The sequence below is a fragment of the Xiphophorus maculatus genome, chromosome 21 (genome assembly GCF_002775205.1).
Source record: "Xiphophorus maculatus strain JP 163 A chromosome 21, X_maculatus-5.0-male, whole genome shotgun sequence".
NCBI classification, from domain to species: domain Eukaryota; kingdom Metazoa; phylum Chordata; class Actinopteri; order Cyprinodontiformes; family Poeciliidae; genus Xiphophorus; species Xiphophorus maculatus.
The window spans coordinates 1,580,061-1,598,942 of NC_036463.1; the positions used below are offsets into that span (position 1 = coordinate 1,580,061).

The 18,882-nt window shown below is 41.1% G+C and overlaps 1 protein-coding gene across 1 annotated transcript in view; it reads left to right on the forward strand.

The window, feature by feature from the left end:
• LOC102222719 (TGF-beta receptor type-1-like) overlaps positions 1-18,133 on the forward strand; it is a 35,280-nt gene extending 17,147 nt beyond the window's left edge. Inside the window, exons 4-9 of the mRNA XM_023326272.1 lie at positions 10,633-10,863; positions 11,140-11,307; positions 11,560-11,716; positions 13,947-14,071; positions 14,190-14,320; positions 16,760-18,133. Coding sequence (XP_023182040.1) covers positions 10,633-10,863; positions 11,140-11,307; positions 11,560-11,716; positions 13,947-14,071; positions 14,190-14,320; positions 16,760-16,885 — 938 coding nt within the window. The 3' untranslated portion in view covers positions 16,886-18,133. The remainder of the gene's footprint in view (positions 1-10,632; positions 10,864-11,139; positions 11,308-11,559; positions 11,717-13,946; positions 14,072-14,189; positions 14,321-16,759) is intronic.
• Positions 18,134-18,882: the final 749 nt, after the last annotated feature.

An 18,882-nucleotide genomic window follows, 5' to 3' on the forward strand; every position in this document is an offset into this window, starting at 1 on the left:
TTCGCAAAAATACTCATGTGTTTCCCCAAACGACTATGGGGAATCCTTGTATCATTGTGTTTATTAGTTTGACCTCTTATTGGTCAAACTAATAAGATTGCACTTCCGGGGGGGCGCTGTGGAGCCGCGAATCAAGATGGCAGCTTAAAGTGGATGCCTCGTGTGACCTGCACCAAATCTTCGATAAAACCCAGGATTAGAAACATAATTTGGATCTGAAGATGTCAAAATCGACTACTCTTAAGGATTGTGATATTTTCACACGAAAACGCGGTCCCCAAAAACCAACTAAAACTGATATTTCGGGAACAGATCAAGACAAAGAAGGTGCCACTAGCATTGATAGTATTAATAAAGAGGATAATTTAATGCTAACTTTGGACAAAACGTTTGGCTCTTTCCTCTTTAATTTTCCCGGGATCCTCGACGAGTGGCGGCGTGCGGCTAAAACGAAACAACAACAAAGCGTGTTGACGTCACAGATGACAGAGTTTAATCTCATACAAAGCAATCGACAACAAAGCTGCAGAGGAACAGAGATATGCATTTTTCTCATAAAAATAAAAACAGACAAGGGGAAGACAGACAAAACACGAAAAAAAGACAAAAATGCAAAAAATAGTGGCCACTCTCTGCATTTTCTCTCCTTACACGTCATCTTATACCAAATAGTTGTTTCCCTATTTAATTTATGCAGCCAAGGCGTTCCTCGTGCTGACCAACTGGAAACCCCCTCAGGCACCCAGAGAAACTTGGAACTCCCCTCATTTATGGCAAAGATGTCTGTTTTTTGTCTCAGTAAAAGGGCGGACCACTTAGTGCTCATCCCTGTCTGGTACGGATCCCTGGCGCCAAAATCCTGAGATGAGATTTCGCAGATACCTCTGAAGTCTCTTCCCCCAAACTTCCTTACCTCTGCCCCATCGGAATGTTACTTTTATTGCTCTGTCTTCAGCAGGGGGGGGGGGGCCCTGCTGGTCTGAATGCCTGCTATTCGGCTGAATTCCCAAATGCTCAACAGAAAACTGTATTAAGCACTAAAAATAATCATTTTTCCTTAACAATAGCATGTGTGACCTTAGCACGGTACTAGCTGAGCTTCGGTCGTTACATTCTGAGTTCGGTGGATTTGGAAATAAACTGGACAGCATAGATAACCGTATGGGTGAAATGACAAGTCCATTGCTTCTCTGGAAAAAAACATAGCAGAGGTGAAGCAAAATGTTGCGGCTAATGCTACTAGACTGGAGGAAGCTGAAAACAGAATCGTGTCGGTGGAGGAACTTTTAGAAGCTAGTACGGCTAGTCTGACCAAATCCCTGAAGCGAATATCCTACTTGGAGGCGAAGACCGACGACCTGGAGAATCGAGGCCAAAGGAAGAATCTGCGCCTTTTTGGGCTCCGGGAGAGCGCTGAAGGTCAGCGGCCTTTACTGGACTTTATACGGGAGATGCTGCCGCGCTGGCTGGAGACCGATAGATCCTTCATCATTGAGAGGGCCCACCGCACTCTGGCACCTCCGAAGCCGAACCAGCACAGAGCCGTCCTCATTCGGTTCCTGAACTTCCAAGATCGGGAATTTGTTTTCCGCTCTACAAAACAACGCAATATTCAATACGAGGGGAATAAACTTTTCTTCACTCAAGATCTTTCAGCAGAAACCATCCGACAGCGAGCTGAGTTCGATAACATCAGGAAGGCTTTTTCTGAAAAGGGAATGTTCCACGGGTTTCAATACAATTCATGCAAAATGAGGATCCTCCACAAGGGGAAGATACAGCTGTTTTCATCTCCTAAGGAAGCTGGGGATTTCCTCCGCACATACGCTGGGGAGAACTGACTGTACTGGTGAGTGGTTCAGTTCCTGAACCACAAAATCAGCTGCTTATATCTGACATCTGTTTTTCTCTGTCTCAGCTGACACAATATCCAGTTAATTTTTCGTGTATGTATAAGTCATAGGTAGCTACGGAGTGACTTCGTTTTGGCTTTTTTTTTCTTCTCTTATAGTTCTATATGTTCTATAGTTCTATATGTTCCTATAACACTTTTAGCAAATACTTTTGTACTTGCTGGTTATGTATGTCACGTTAATACGAAATATCTTCGGTTAAACGCCTCTCAGAAGAGGGAATTTATGGTTATTTATGGGTTCGCTGTAGTAATGTTTCTACTATGGTGTATGGTTCACGGGCACCACTGTTGCTTTTGAAGTGGGTCTCATAGTTCAGCTACTCCTCTTATTAGTGGATTAGCAAAAGCCCCAATTTATTAATCTGAGTAAGGGAGGGGGGGGATTAAGGGTTATGTGTCACTTTCTGGGGTTTTTTCTTTTATTTAGTTATTTTATTTTACTCAAATCTGTGTGTATTTTCCGTTAACTCAGCGTCATGTTTTGTTATTAACATTCCAAAAAAAATAATAAAGGATGGAACAAGTTAATACTCAAATTTCTTACATAAAAATTACAAGTTGGAATGTGAGAGGTCTTCGGAATCAAACTAAACTGAAACAGGTTATAAACAGGATTAAGCAACTTAAATCGAAGATAATTTTTCTTCAAGAAACACATTTAACAAATTGTGAGATAAAGTCTGTTAAAAATAGATGGCCGGGCCAGGTGATATATGCATCATATGATAATTATGCAAGAGGTGTAATTATTTTGATCCATAAAAGCATACCATTCCAAATTGTAAGAACAATAAAAGATTCAGCTGGTAGGTATGTAATTGTCCAGGGTAATATTTTCTCATTTACTTTAAATTTAGTGAGTTTATATGGTCCAAATGAAAATAAGCCAAAATTTTTTGAAGACCTGTTTCTTACTATATCTACTCTTAAAGGACTTTATGTAATTGGAGGAGATTTTAACTGCACTTTAAACCCAAATATTGATCGATCAATTGGCCCAGATGCTTATAAAAAACAAACTAGGAAATTAATAAGTCAATATATATTGGATATCAACTTGGTGGAAGTGTGGAGAGAACAAAATCCTGATAAAATAGAATTCTCTTGTCACTCGGGTATACACAAGTTCCGCTCACGTATAGACTATTTCCTTGTTTCAAGAGAACTTTTATCAATGATCAAACAATGTCAGTATGACAGCATAGTGATCAGTGATCATGCACCTATCTCACTGAATATTCACATAGAAAACTTGGTGCATAATACACCTCGTTGGCGGTTTCAAGCAAAATGGCTACAAGATCAAAATTTTGTCAGATTGATAGGGGAGAAGATAGATACTTATTTTGAATTAAATACGGGTCAGACTTCCGCCTCAGTGAGATGGGAAGGATTCAAAGCATATATTCGAGGTGACATTCTTAGCTATACAAGTACAAAAAACAAACAACAAAAGAAGCGAATGGAAATTCTAGGTAAACAAATAAAATTTTTGGAATTAGACTTAAATACCAATGATGACCAAACAAAGCAGAGTGAATTGTTATGTTTGAGAACTGAATATAATAAATTATCTTATGAAGCAGCAGCAAAAAGTTTAATGTGGTTAAAACAATCTTATTATGACCAAGGCGAGAAAGCTGGGAAATTATTGGCGTGGAGAATTAAGAAAATACAAAGTGAAAGAGCAATTAATAGTATAAAGACCCCCTCTGGTAGGGTAACAGTAGATCCAGCTGAAATTAACAATAGCTTTAGGCAATTTTATGTAAGGAAGAACAAGATATGTTCTTAGATCAACTTCAGTTCCAGACACTTACAGAAGAGACAAAAAAGGAATTGGATACAAATTTAACGATTGAAGAAATTTCACAGGCCATACAAAGTATCAACAGCGGTAAAGCTCCTGGGCCAGACGGTTTCCCTATTGAATTCTACAAAACTTTTAAAGAAAAACTTATAACCCCGCTCTTTAATATGTATGAAGAAGCATTTAGAAGTGAAGTTCTCCCACCTACTCTGAGACATGCAATGATCACACTGATGTTAAAGCCTGGTAAACCCCCTGAGGAGTGCTCCTCATTTAGACCAATCAGTCTGTGGACACTAAAATACTTTGCAAAGTTTTAGCAAACAGACTGGACCCCTTTATTTCGTATTTAGTTCATAACGATCAAAATGGCTTTATACCAAAACGTCAAGGGTTTCACAATATAAGAAGAGTCCTAAATATAATTCATGAGAAATTTGACGCTAAAGATACTGCTTTATTATCACTTGATGCCCGTCAGGCCTTTGATAGAATTGAATGGTCATATCTATTTAACGTTCTTCCGAGGTATGGATTTGGTTGCAATTTCCTCAAATGGGTTAAACTTTTGTATACAATTCCTGAAACCAGTGTTTGGACAAATAATTTAGCCTCCAAACCTTTCATATTAGAACGTTCCACTCGCCAGGGTTGTCCGTTATCTCCGATGTTATTTGTCTTAGCTATAGAACCCTTGGCAATGATGATAAGAATGCGAACTGATCTATTTGGCATTCAGTTCGGAAACCAAGAGCATAGATTGGCATTGTATGCTGATGATCTGATAGTTTTTTTGACAAGCTTGTCCATTAGCATCCCAAATTTAATGCAACAAATAGAGTTGTTTGGTCAGTTTTCTGGCTACAAAATAAATGATTCAAAGTCCTCTATTCTATTTTTGAACAGGGACGAAAGACTGAACCCGGTTATACAAACCCCCTTTATCAATGCAAGAGAGGGATTTGTGTACCTTGGTGTTAAGATCACCTCAGACATTAAAACAATTGTATCAGCAAACTATGATCCTCTGGTCAGTGAAGTAAACGAGTCACTGAATAATTGGATGATAATGCCCATATCAATGATTGGCCGAATAAATGTGATTAAAATGAATATATTGCCAAAATTTTTGTATCTTTTTCAGACAATTCTCGGCCTCTTCCAAAACAATTTTTTGATGGTTTAAATGGTATTTTCAGTAGATTTATTTGGAATAATAAAAAACCTAGATTAAGACTTCGCCTGTTGTACCTGCCATATGAGAGAGGGGGGTTGCAACTTCCTAATCTTAAATTGCATTATTGGTCCGCCCAGCTGCGTTCAGCTATGTTTTATTTCTCAACCGAATCACCCCCAGCATGGATAAAAATTGAACAATTAATAACAAACTTTAGATTAAATCTGTATTTCTATTCCGCAAAACCAAAGCAACTGATAAAAATGACAAAAAATCCCTTTCTGAAAAACACAATTGATGTTTGGTATAGGACCCATCAATATATTGGAGATACCCCTTCCATTTCCTCTTTCTCACCCATCTCGGGGAACAGATATTTTAAGTCAGGGACAGCTGATGGAGGTTTCAAAATCTGGGCAAATAAAGGTGTACAGAAACTGGCAGATCTTTATAAGGATGACAGGCTTCTTACATTTGAGCAGTTATGCCAAATATATAGCATTCCAAAGAAACACTTTTATAAGTATTTACAAATTAAACATTTTATTATGTTGAAACATAAAATGATTGAATCCAAACCACCACTATCATACCTAGAGAATATTGTGCTAGGAAATTTAGAGAGGAGAGGTCATATTTCTTTATTTTATATAGCTTTACTAAGGCACGATGAGGAATCCACTGCAGACAAATTGGATGCATGGAGAGCTGACATCCGAGAGGAGATACAAGTAGCGGACTGGAATACTGCATGCATAAAGGCCCAAAAGCAATCAATCAATACAAGCATGAAACTCCTTCAGTACAAGTGGTTGATGAGAACTTGCATAACTCCAGTCAAATTGAACCGCTGGGCACCTAACATCCCAGATATCTGCTGTAAATGTTTGGTTGGAAGAGGTACTCTCTTTCACTGTGTATGGGAGTGTCCAAAGTTACAACAATATTGGAACTTGGTTACACAAACTTTGTCAGAGATCGTTGGAGTGAATGTACCTGCTGAGGCCAAAATGTGTGTTTTGGGTATTTATTCAGAGAACTGTGTTTTTAATTCCAGACAGTTAAAATTGATTGACTTTGGACTCCTGCAGGCTAGGAGATTAATATCTCTATACTGGAAAAAAATGGATATACCATCAAATCACATGTGGGTGAAGGAGATGTCATCCTGTATGGCTCTGGAGCGACTCACTTATATTGTCAGAGGAAAAGGAGCGAAATTTGAAAAGACATGGTCACCGTTGACCGAGTTTCTGAAACGTTACAAAGGACATTAAGAGAACTGTGCAGAGATTGCTGGGGTTTTTTTTTTCTCTTTTTTTCTTTTTTCTCATTGTTCATTATTGTTTATTTGTGTTTGTTTGCTTTGGGGACCAAGTTATTTAATGAGAATCTGTGTTAAGTGTATCACTGTCACTTGTTCTTTCTTTTATGTTATAAAATTCAATAAAAAATATTCTTCAAAAGATTGCACTTCCTTGAAAAAGAGGTGCAATTTTCAAAAATGGGTGTGGCCAAATAGCTCTCCCCCTCTGGCTTTGAATGCAGATGTAAAACTAGGTACATATGTTTCTATTGCCATGTTGGAATGTTGATCACAATTTTTTTTCAATTTGAGGAGCAGAAAGCTTTTTGCTTTTCATTTATTTTGATTTATTAATATGGCACCAGTTCACAACAAATACCCGTCTGCAAGGCGTCCAGTTTAGGATAACTGCTGATGTCCTCACTGTTTGGAATTCTGTCCTCTTCCTGCCTCTCCTGAAGCCTCAGAGTGGGAAGGCTTCAGGATGTCACCATAACGTCAGGTTTTATGTTGCAGCTAAACTGGGCCTTGTTGATGACCAGCTGTTCATTGTGTGTGATTATTATCTGCTGACTTAATGAGAAATCTGTCTGGAACAGAGCTCCAGAGTGCCATCAAGTTAGTCACAAACTTGACCTAGTTTCTTAATTATATGGCTGAAACAAGCCTGACGTTGCAGTTATGCAACAAGTTCTTCTGAAATAAAAAACCCTCTGAACACAGAAAGCCTCCCTGAGGTTCAACAAGAATACATTAGGCCAGGGGTCTCAAACTCAATCTACCCGGGGGCCACTGGAGGTAGAGTCTGGGTAAGGCTGGGCCGCATTCACACACACTGTCTCCTCAGCCGAACCTTTCTGATTGCCTATTACCATATTTGGCCATAGTCAGGCGCTGTAACAGCCATAATTGTGTAGTGTCTCTTTAAGATACTCTATTGCTAATGATGTCAGAAGTATGCGCCACGGCTTCTCTGTAGAGAGCGTGGGAGAAACGTGCTAGACGGACATGTTAACTCCCTAACTTTTTAGCAATGGTGGGCCGTCAGGGCCTGCAAGGTCTTCTCTGCTGGCCTAAAAATATCTGAATCACAGACTGATGTTAATTATATTTTGTCCATGAATACGTATTAAATAAATCCAAATGGTCTGTCCGCTTCCTTTCATTGCTAGTCTTCTGGTTGCACTGCTTCCAGACGTGTATTTTCATATTTAAGCATTTAACCAATCACATTTCAGCCACTATTTGTTGCCAGGGTCAAAGAAGTCTGCCTGTAGGCCTTCACAATCAGTTCTGCGGGCCCTGTAGCATAAAATAAATGTGGATCAAACTGTTGCTTCAACCAGTGAGATTTTGAGTTGGCGACACCAAGGTCCTCTAGCAGGCGTACGGAAACGTCAGCGTATTCACACGCTCTGATTGGATAGTCAAAGAGTGTACTAGCCAGAGCTAGCAAACTGCATCTGTAGCTAGCTGCACAAGCAAAGATATTGTTGTGATGATTTAATAGCAGTTTTGTCAACCCACAATGGGTGAAGCAGGAGAAGAAATGGATTTGGTTGGAGATTTACTGTCAAAGCCATTTTCAAGACGGACTTTTCAAGAAAAGCTGGACATTGTTAAGCAAGGTCGGGCAACTCCGAAGCTAGCGAGCCTGTCACAACCGGGAAAAGGATTTGTCCGCCACTTTCAGTCTACTAACTAAAACTTATGCCAGAAATACGACAGGGCAGGCTCGACTTTCAGCATTAGGTTCGATGGCGATAGAAAAGGACTTCTTCATGGAAGTGAAACGCACGGATAATCTGCACAACAGAGTAATTGAAATCTTCTTGAGAAAAGAAAGGAGGATGGATTTTGTGTACAAATAATCAGGATTTTTGGTGAGTAAAATGTTGCTATATTCCTAAATAATATTGCAATTTTATTAGGTTATTTTTGATGCTTTTTTATGTGTGTCGCAGCTGTACCTGCAGTAGAGGTTTTATAGCCATAAAATAGTTATTGAGGGTTGGATTGATTCAGACAGAGCACTACTGAAGGCCTAGGTGTGAAATGCACGGCCCGCCACTGCTTTTTAGTAATGTTACGGGTTGTTTGGACGCTGCTCAATTTTCATGTCTGATAATATAGCAGTCGTTCAACCGGGCTTTGTAAGGTTGGTGAAGAGTGTGTTTATTAAAAGACAACACTGTGGAATTCCCAGTACCAGTGTGGTTGTGAGTTTTTGACCGTCCTGACGAATCTGCCGCCTCCTCTCCTCCCTTAAACACAACCCAAGCGTTACAGCGCTTAACCTTAATTATGTTACACTGATCAGCAACTTCCGGGTCTAGACTGGATGCTGAAGCACGTGAAGCGGGAGCGGCCGCGGAAATTGCGCATGTACCGCATGCAAATAATGACAAATAGAAAATGCAAATAGGCCCGGCCGATGTCCCGCCCCCGAGAGCAATATACTCCACCGTGACTGGTAAGTTCGTTCAGCTCTGCACACAGCACTGAAAAGTGCCAATTATATCAAACTCGCTGGCCGCACTAACATTAAACTTTCATATTAAGGCGGGGGCCACAAACTATCGTCCCGAGGGCCGCAGTTGGCCCGCGGGCCGCGAGTTTGAGACCCCTGCATTAGGCCCATATAGCACTCTAACCCAATCAGAGATAGTGTGATCACCCACCCATTATAGAAAAGATTTCACTGATATCAAGCTATTCGTTGGCTCATTTATAGCTGCTGACCAGCTATAAATCGTTTGCATGTTTCACTGGTATTTTGCCATTTTTCATGCAGTCGTTCAGGCTAGATGTCCTCCATGCTGTAGTGTTGTAGTAATCGAGACCAGTCTTGAGCTCACTTTTTGATGGTCTCGACTTGGACTCGGCCGCATTTGGTCTCAGTCTTGTCTAGGACATTGAGGACTCTTTATTTCAAGACCACAAGTGTATCACCTAAGTGTCAGCATATTGTCTGGTTTATTTGTCAACATCCTTGTTTTCAGTTGATTCAAAACATAAGGATTCAAATCCAAGCAATACTTACTAATTACGTGTTTTTGTTACCACTGCCACCCATCACCTCCCGCTTTAACTCGCATGCGGCACTCCAAGACATGCTCAGAGTTTGTCTCGGAGCGGGAGAAGATGTCTGTCTAATCATTGGTAATACATTTCCCTATATAAATCATAAGAAAATACCACATTTGAATTCAGCAGCGTTTCACTTTCAGAGACGGTTGGGACTAAGTCCAACTTTTGCTCATTTTTAGGCTGCCTAGTCCTTACAGATGGCAGATTAAAGAACTGAGATGCTTAAGAGCTGGTCTGAGAGCATCTGAACCATCTCTCATTACTGACGAATCACTGAGTTGCATGCAAAACGTGAATGGCCTCCTTTGAGCATACGGAGACACAATCACTTGATGATACCAATTTATAAAACTCTACTACTGTCTCCAACCTACTTAAATTCTCTCCTACAATGATCTGTTATTTTGCACTCTTTACGCTCCAATAACATTTTTCTTTTGCATGTTCCATGTGTTTGCACAGAAAAAGGGAAGCAAGCATTTAGTGCAGGGGTGGGCACTCCTGGTCCTCGAGGGCCGGTGTCCTGCAACTTTTAGATGCATCTCTACTTCAACACACCTGAGTCAAATAATGAGGTCGTTAACAGGACTCTGGAGAACTTGACTGCACTTAGGAGGAGATTCAGCTGTTGGATTCAGGTGTGTTGAACCAGGGAGACATCTAAGAGTTGCAGGACACCGGCCCTCGAGGACCAGGAGTGCCCACCCCTGATTTAGTGTAATAACTCCTACAGCACGGAATAAACTAAAAATTTTGGATCTTATTTCTTTTTCTAGCAGTTTTAAAAACATGCAACATGATTCAGTGTCATTGCTTTTAAACTGTTTTTAATTTGTTTTAAACTTGTGCGTATGTTTTAATTAGTTTTACTTTTGTGTATCCAGGTCGTTGTGTGTTGCAGGTTTCTGCCCAGGCCCCTCTTGAAAATGAGATCTGGATCTCACTGGGGTTTTACCTGGTTAAATAACCTGGTTTATTACCTGGTTTACCTGGTTTTTTTATCACAATAAAAAAACAAGGTTTTACTTTCAGTCGTTTATGTTCATGTGGAAGAAGAATGTCATGTTTAACTTCAAGAGGTGAAGCTGTGAAGTACTTGGTAGTTTTCATTCATTTATAGATTTCTGCACATTTAGCATTGCTGTTGTGCATCCACAGCGTGCACATAGCAACAACAAAGAGGATCAGTCTCAATGTAAGAAGACAAACACTTGGATGTTTTTCCTTTCCTTTCTTTTCTGTATCTGGCAGCTCAGAAAAGATGCTGAGTCCAACAGGAACAGAGCCTTTCAGCTCTGTGAGCCTCTCCTGTGTTTTGTGGGTTTTCCTTGCAGGCCTGCCTCTGCTGGTCCAGAGGACCATCGCCAGAACCATCATCCTGCAGGAGAGCATTGGGAAGGGACGTTTTGGCGAGGTGTGGAGGGGTAAGTGGCGTGGTGAGGAGGTGGCGGTGAAGATATTCTCCTCCAGAGAAGAGCGCTCCTGGTTCCGTGAGGCTGAGATCTACCAGACAGTCATGTTGCGCCACGAGAACATCCTGGGCTTTATCGCTGCCGATAACAAAGGTGAGCTGAGGTCTCAGCAGCCTCTGTGAGAAAACTATACCAGCAACTCAGTCAAAGGAATGTTTAGCAAGACATTGAGTGAAGATGAAAATGATTAAAGTTTAAGAACTTACATAATAATCAATGTGTAAGACCCATCTTCTCTACACATTAGTGTGGGATTATCAGCTCACCTTGATTTCTCCAATCAGAACAGCACCTCTCACAGCGAAGGGGGCTGGGAGGGTGTTCTAGTCTAGTCCATCCTGTGGATGATGGTTGTGTGTGTGTGGACAGATAACGGAACCTGGACTCAGCTGTGGCTGGTGTCAGACTACCATGAACACGGCTCCCTGTTTGACTACCTGAACCGCTACACGGTCACTGTGGAGGGCATGATCAAGCTGTCCCTGTCCACCGCAAGCGGCCTGGCCCACCTTCACATGGAGATTGTAGGGACACAAGGTGAGCCGCTACACACAGCTTCACAATAGCGTTCAAACATCAATTAATACGAACATATTTTCTTTTTAATTGATCTAACCTCTAAAATTGCTGTGGAAATTCAAGTTTATCTCACTGATTTAAATCCTCCAGTTTCAGAATGCTCTGTTAAAATAATCTTTGACTAACTCTGTATCGTATTTAAAACCTAGATTGATTCTTGTGGTGACCACAACTTGTTAGCAACTGTTGACGTTCTAACTGTGTGTGCAGGAAAGCCAGCTATCGCTCACAGAGATCTAAAGTCCAAGAACATCCTGGTGAAGAAGAACGGGACCTGCTGCATCGCTGACCTGGGTCTGGCTGTTCGACACGACTCCGCCACCGACACCATCGACATCGCTCCAAACCACAGAGTGGGAACCAAAAGGCAAGTACCGTATTTTCTGCACTATAAGGCACTTAAAAACCTTCAATTTTCTCAAAAGCCGAGAGTGATGTTATTCGTGTGATCAACTTTATTGTTGCCCGAGCCTTAAATGATCGCCAGTTTAGAACACTGCTTTACAACAAAGTATTATATACTTATAGCCATCTCATATAACTATGAGATGGCTGAAGCCAGGACCTCCTACATATAACACATGGATACAAAAAGTTTGGGACATTCATTTGATGGAAGAAATCACATATTCCTTAAGGCTTCAAATAACAGTTGTTAATATAAGGTGCAGCTCTGTCATACCGTTATTATTTCAATGACACAATTACAGGATTGCCCTTTTGCGCTTGTGTGTTCTCTTGGGTCGGTCTAAAATACCATGGTGCTTAAGAATGTGTGGACCACCTTAACTCAGGGGGGATTTAATGGTATGTTTTGTATTATTTTATTTTGACTTTATCTGTCTGTTGATTTCATTCTGTTGTTTTGTAATCATTACTACATTTGTTAAGAATACCTACTGTATCATCTGTTGCCAAGTTATAATGCAGATGATAAATGTCAGTAAGTGACAGAAGAATGTAACTGAACATGTGTTGTGCAGGGTGTGCTGCTCTCAGATGAAGTTAGCTAACATTCTAATTTATGCTTGATAGCAGAGCAGGTGAGGGTCTTTCTGTTTTCACCTCCCAACGGGACATTCATCTTTTCATGGTGGGCCGTTCTCAGGCTGCACTGTGCCCTTGCCGTCTCACCCTCTGAAAAATGGCTGCAGCACTAGATGGAAATAAATCTTGTAACTTTGTAGAAGCTTATTGAACCATTTCCACAGCAAATGAGTGTCTTAATTGAAGCTAAAGACAGTCCAACAGAACATTAGCGTTTGTAATCTGTTTGCTTTTGGTGTTAACTTTCTTTTCTTCATGTAGGCAGTGTATGCGTTTGATGAAATAAAAATTAAAATCTGCCTGTTTAATTGCTTTTACTGTTTTTTTTACTACTTCTTACTGTGCAGCACTTTGACTGGGAAAGGTGCTATATAAATAAAGTTTACTTAATTACTTACTTCCCTCCTTAATTTGACTCAGACTGACAGGAAAAACTATGCTGCAGTTACTCATCACACATTTAATAAATTGGAATGGAATAAAAGGTCAAAAAATTTTATCTGATAAAGTTTGCCTGATCATACTGAGAAGAGATTAAAAAGCACCACCACTATCTCTGGACTTGATCTTTTTTATTCAAAAGAATTATTAAAAATAATAGAAAAGGGCCGGTCCGCGACTAGATAACTTAGATAACTCTGACCTGATTATAACCTCTTCTCCCAAAACCAGAGTGCTAGTCCCAAATTAGCTGCGTTACAGTCGTCTGTTTTATGAAATATCTCCTCAAAGGGAGAAACCACACAAAAATTAAAAGTGTGTGTGTGTGTGTGTGTGTATATATATATATATATATATATATATATATAGTCTTTAGTTTCATCTAACAAACATTTAGTGAACTAGTTTCAGTCATGTTGATGTTTCTGGTATTGAGCCAGTAGCGCGTGTATCCAGCCAGACGTGGAGGAAGCTGTTAGTTAACAGCAGCACTCTAATACTGTTTTAATGATTTAATGACAGAAAGAGCTGAATCACGGCTTCTAGCTGCAGAGTTGCAGTGTTCACATTATTAGCGGTAGAATGCTCTCTAGCTTCTTTCCTGCTGGCTTTGCTTGATGATGTGGCCCTGTAAGAACAAGAGCAGTTCTGATGACTAGTGTGCTCTGTGCCGGAGTGTTTACTTCACAGCAAATCCTTTCCAAACGCAGGCATTTGCTGTCTTGAAATGGTTTCCTTTCTTAGGCTGAGAATGAAAGATGTTTACTCCAAGTACGGAGTGTGTTTGTAACCAAACGTTACTGTACATTAAAGCAACCAGGAGCTTCAGCGGGTGTTTCATGGACATGGTTTCTGTTGCAGAGATGACATTTATTCAGTTCTAGTCCAATCTGGTTAAAATACATTCACTACTAGAATGTTAAAAGTGAGAAGCATCCAGTCAGAATGTACACAGGCTGAAATATGTCAGATATTTGGCTTTATGGGTTGCAGCATTATGGATAAATGAAGTACTGACACCAGTCACTATCTGGTGATTGTGTATGAAATGTATCCTGATTCCATGCTGAGGAATGTGTTGGGTAACGGTCCATGTTGCTCCCTGTCAGGTACATGGCTCCAGAGGTGCTGGATGACTCCATCAACATGAAGCACTTTGAGTCGTTCAAACGGGCCGATATCTACGCCATGGGCCTGGTGTTCTGGGAGATTGCCAGCCGCTGCTCTGTGGGAGGTGAGGACTGCACCAAAAATTCTGGTTACAGCGGACCCAAACGCTCAAAGTTTAGAAAAATTTGGATACAGGAATGAATATTGCTAATTATTTTGACTCCATGCTTTTTTTTTGTCAGGCATTCATGAGGACTACCAGCTACCCTACTATGACCTGGTCCAGTCAGATCCATCAGTGGAGGAAATGAAAAAGGTGGTCTGCGAGCAGAAACTTCGACCAAATATTCCCAACCGCTGGCAGAGCTGTGAGGTAGGCTGGAGGGGGCTGAGTCTGAATCACTGCTTTCTGAACAGAACCAGAACCAGTGATGTGCTGGACTTCTGCTGGAACACAGCCTCGCACCACCACACTACCATGATTAACTGTCACATGACTTTCAGGTTTCTGTTGTGTTCATTTGAAATATGTTGTGATCAGTGATGTCAATCAGATCACTTTTTTCAGTAATGAGTAATCTGACGCATTACTATTTTAAATCCTAAACTGCAACAGAATTTAGTCATTCCATTTGCAGAGCAGTTACATTTCTCTCCTTTCTTCTTTGCTCCCTTATATCCAACAGCTATATTCAATTAATGGCTGAAAATATGTAACTGTGAGGAGAAGAGCTCCACAGTTCCATCTATCTCTGCGTTGTCCGGCAGTAGAAGTGTGAAGATGTTGTGTGGGTGTTGTTATGCTTGTTGACTCTAACGTGGCTGATGGATGGAGACTGTTAATGAGGACTGAAGGAAGCCCTCGGATGTAGTACTATGGTCTCAGTAGACAGTCTGACACACACACACACACACACACACTCTGACTCAGGGAAAGCAGCTGCTGTTTATATCCCCAGCTCTGGTCTGATTGCTGGACCAGTTTTCAGCAGATCGTTGGGATGTCTGGGCTTACAGAGCTTATTTTTAACAAATGATCTGTTTGTTAGAGGAAAGATCAACCGTTTATTAAACCCTTTTTAAATTACTGCTTAAAATTCTAACAGGAGCTTGTTGTTTCTGGTAAACAGAACAGGTCAGTGAAAGGTCACTGATGTATTTGTTGCACCAAAACATGGTAGCAAAATAAGCATTGATGATATTGATTGGCAATCATTCAAACCTGACCTTACAGTACAAATATGACAAACATCAAAGCCTCCAATCACAGCTGTATTCTAAACCAAAGTAACAAATAAACAGCAAAATGGAAAACACTGGCTCATTATAATAATTTGTGTGTTTTCGCATTTCTCAACTTGAAAGGTGAGAAATGTAAGATTGTAGTGACTAATTAAGATTACTCAAAGCAGGGGCGTGCTGTGGTGGCGCAGGGTGTTAGCATGCCCCACGTTTGGAGGCCTTAGTCCTCGACGCGGACGTCACGGGTTCGACTCCCAGTCCCGACAACCTTTACCGCATGTCTTCCCCCCTCTCCTCACCCTCCTTCCTGTCTGCCTACTGTAGAAAAAATACGAGCCACTAGCGCCGCAAAAACTCTTCGGAGAAAAAAAGGAAAAAAAAAAAAAAAAAGATTACTCAAAGCAAGCATCAGAGTGACATGGTGACTATTGATACCAGACAGGTTTGTCTGAGTCCATCAGAAATGATCCAGTGCAGAAACATCATAACCAGGAGTTACCAGAGAGAATGTCTTGTCAGCAGCTGGGTGGACTTCAGGCTTCGTTCATGTGGCCAAGATTAAAAGGCAACAGGAACTCAAATATTCACTCCTTACAACCAAGATTTTAAGAACATAATCTCTGGGCACAAAGCACACTAAACTTGAGGCTGACCACACCACGTTCCACTCAGGTCAGCTAACAGGAAGCTAACAATAGGCTCAGGAAAACTGTACTCCACAAAATGTCTAGTAGACATGACAACCTTCTCCACCCAGCCTCTATGATTGATCCAGGCTGCTGATGATTGTGGGCAGATGTTTGAATGTTATTTGAAAGCACAGTGCAGCTGAGTAGAGATGCTGAATCCATGTGGTGCTAGCTGCTCCCAGCAGATGATGACCTCACTGTACCCCGACCGCTTCCACAATCTCAGACTGTTATGGATAAATGACTCTGTGTCCTTCCTCTGTCTCATTTATCTGCTTATATGCACACTGCTGCACGATTACATAACCATAACATGTAAGACTGGCGATAGTCACACATAAACAAAAGCTGGTTAAGCAGACCAACACTCCTTAGAGAGGTAGCAGAATGAGGAGAAGATAAAAGCAGAAGTCGCTACAATCTTTACTTCACTCCGTGTCACCCTAAGGTGAGCTGAATGGAGCCCAGTGCTGGATGCTGAATGTACCTCTGTATCTGTTCTATTCATATGACTTTAACATTTGATCATTTTCAGCATTAAAACCTGGTTTATACTTAACCAAATCTCATTTCTCAAGGTGATGACACTCAGGGGTTTTGGTTGAGTCTCAGAACTGGTAAACAGACCTGGATGCTGCACAGAAGGGAAAATGTGTGCACTACAACAATATTACATTTACCTGTATTTGGCCGCTGGCAGGTGCCAATTTCCACCTCTGGTAGAGCAGCTGATGGTGTGCTGTTGGAGTGTGTGTATGTGGAAGCCTTCAGGGTGTCGCTGCACCCTTAGCCTCCCTCTGGTCCCTGGAAGCAACCCGAGCAGGTTCAGTGTGTGTGAGGAGAGGGACAAGCTGCTGATGTGTGTCTCTACCTGTGTGCAGGCTCTGCGGGTCATGGCTAAGATCATGAGGGAGTGTTGGTACGCCAACGGTGCCGCCCGGCTCACCGCGCTACGGATCAAGAAGACACTGTCTCAGCTCAGCCAGCAGGAGGGAATCAAGATGTAGACCCAGCTCCCAAACACACACACTCACACACACATCTCTGACTGGGATCTATACCATTAGCATTACACATCTGTGTCCTGACGAGCCCTCAGCCTGTCCTGAAGGGAAGCTGAGGACATTTTGTGTCTCACTAACCGCCTGAGGAGGCTGGTCTCCTGCTGGGCAGGTGCGTTGATGTCTAGTGGAGACATCTGATGGAGGAGGTCTGTGCCTGGGGGGATGGTAGAGATGTGTAAGGAAGCCTTCTATCACTGACGTTTCATTAGAGCATCCTCTTCAATCATCACCATAAACCTTTCTTTAAACAATCCAAACCTTTCCCCTCAGTAAGGCTGCAGCTCTGAAGATGTTAGGGAAAGAACTTGTGATTTTCTAAGTAGCATTGAATGTGCTTTTTATTGGGACACTGACCTTGTGTCATATCGTTGCTATAGCAACTCCCAAGAAGCCTAGAGTGTCATCAGCTTGTAAGGGATGTGACAGCTGCTCCACGGACTACTCTGTGTGGCCACTGAGATGCATTACAGGACAGGAAATGTCGCATTATTTTACTCAATGAGCCAGACAGCACCTGTGTCCAAACTGGCGGAGTTCCTCAAGGTGCCTGGGTCATGACTGGGTCATCATCTGGAGAAACAGATGATGACCCATGATGCATACCATGCCATGATGCATCATGCCATGATGCTTTGATGCATGATATGCATCATGGGAAGAATGGAATGAACAGCAGCTGTTTGGGTCAGCTTGATTACACATGTTCCAGTCAAAGAGCCAGACATTGAAAATACCCAATCAACTCTGATCAATAGATTAGATTGTTTTATTTATTGCAGATAAACTACTGCAATAAATAGTAGTTTATTGCAGTAAACAAACTTATTTACTGCAAACAACATCCTGCAACATCCTAAGTGCAGGTTGTTGGCTACAGTGAACCCTCGCTATTTCGCGGTTCACCTTTCACGTTCTCGCTGCTTCGTGGATTTGCATCGTGCTTTGTGTTCTGCATTCTGATTGGCTAAACAGTCTCTCCGCTTCTTCTCAACCTGTGTGTCAAAAAGGTTGTGATTTAATATGTACACGTACGTAATACAGCTTGCCAGATTTAACATAATCGATGGTGGCATGTCGGTTTATAAGAATTATTTTCCCCCGAAGAAAAAAGAGTGACAACAACTACCGATAACTATATCCTTCTCTCGAAAAAAACACACCTGCACCGCGGGTTTTAGAAGAAAAAAGAAAAAAAACGCTACAGAGCGGAGTCAGGATGCAGCGGCTCAGTCAGAAGAGCAGTGAAATACATGTGAGTCGCTATTTGTCCTACTGTACTTTGTATTTTTTTTTCATAATAATTTTTTTGCCGTTCTAATCCAATGACTCGGGTCGTGGTGGGGCGGTGCTGATCTCCGCAATTTGAAGCCTTCACTTCGTATTGATGATTAAAATGATTATTTTTCAGTATAGTAGTTATTTATTAAAAAAAAAAGAAAAACGTTTATACAGTACTTTTATTTGTTAAAAAATGCTTGGCCCTGTAAAAAAGGTTTTGTTCTTTGTTTTAAATGTATTATGGAGTATTTCATTGTATAATAATTGTTAAAAAAATAAAGGTTCCTACTACGCGGATTTCGCTTATCACGGGTTCTTTTTGGAACGTAACCCCCGCGAAAAACAAGGGATCACTGTACACTTAGAAGCCAACATCCTGAGCTTTGATACACTTCCTTTCATTTGAATGAAGAGTAAACAAAGGATGGATGTTAGGGGTGTGTTTGATACTATAATCTCTTTTAGTGTTAGATACAAACATCAGAGAACCTGTGAATGAGCAGAGACCTCTGACCTGCAGGACATTCTCACTGCAGTTTAATTCATAAACTACCATCCTACACTTCAAAGCAAAAACATGTACAGGAACTGATTTTACTTCAATCAGAAAAGCAACAATTATTGGTACTGTTGCCTAAATGATCTCAAATATTTTATGGTTA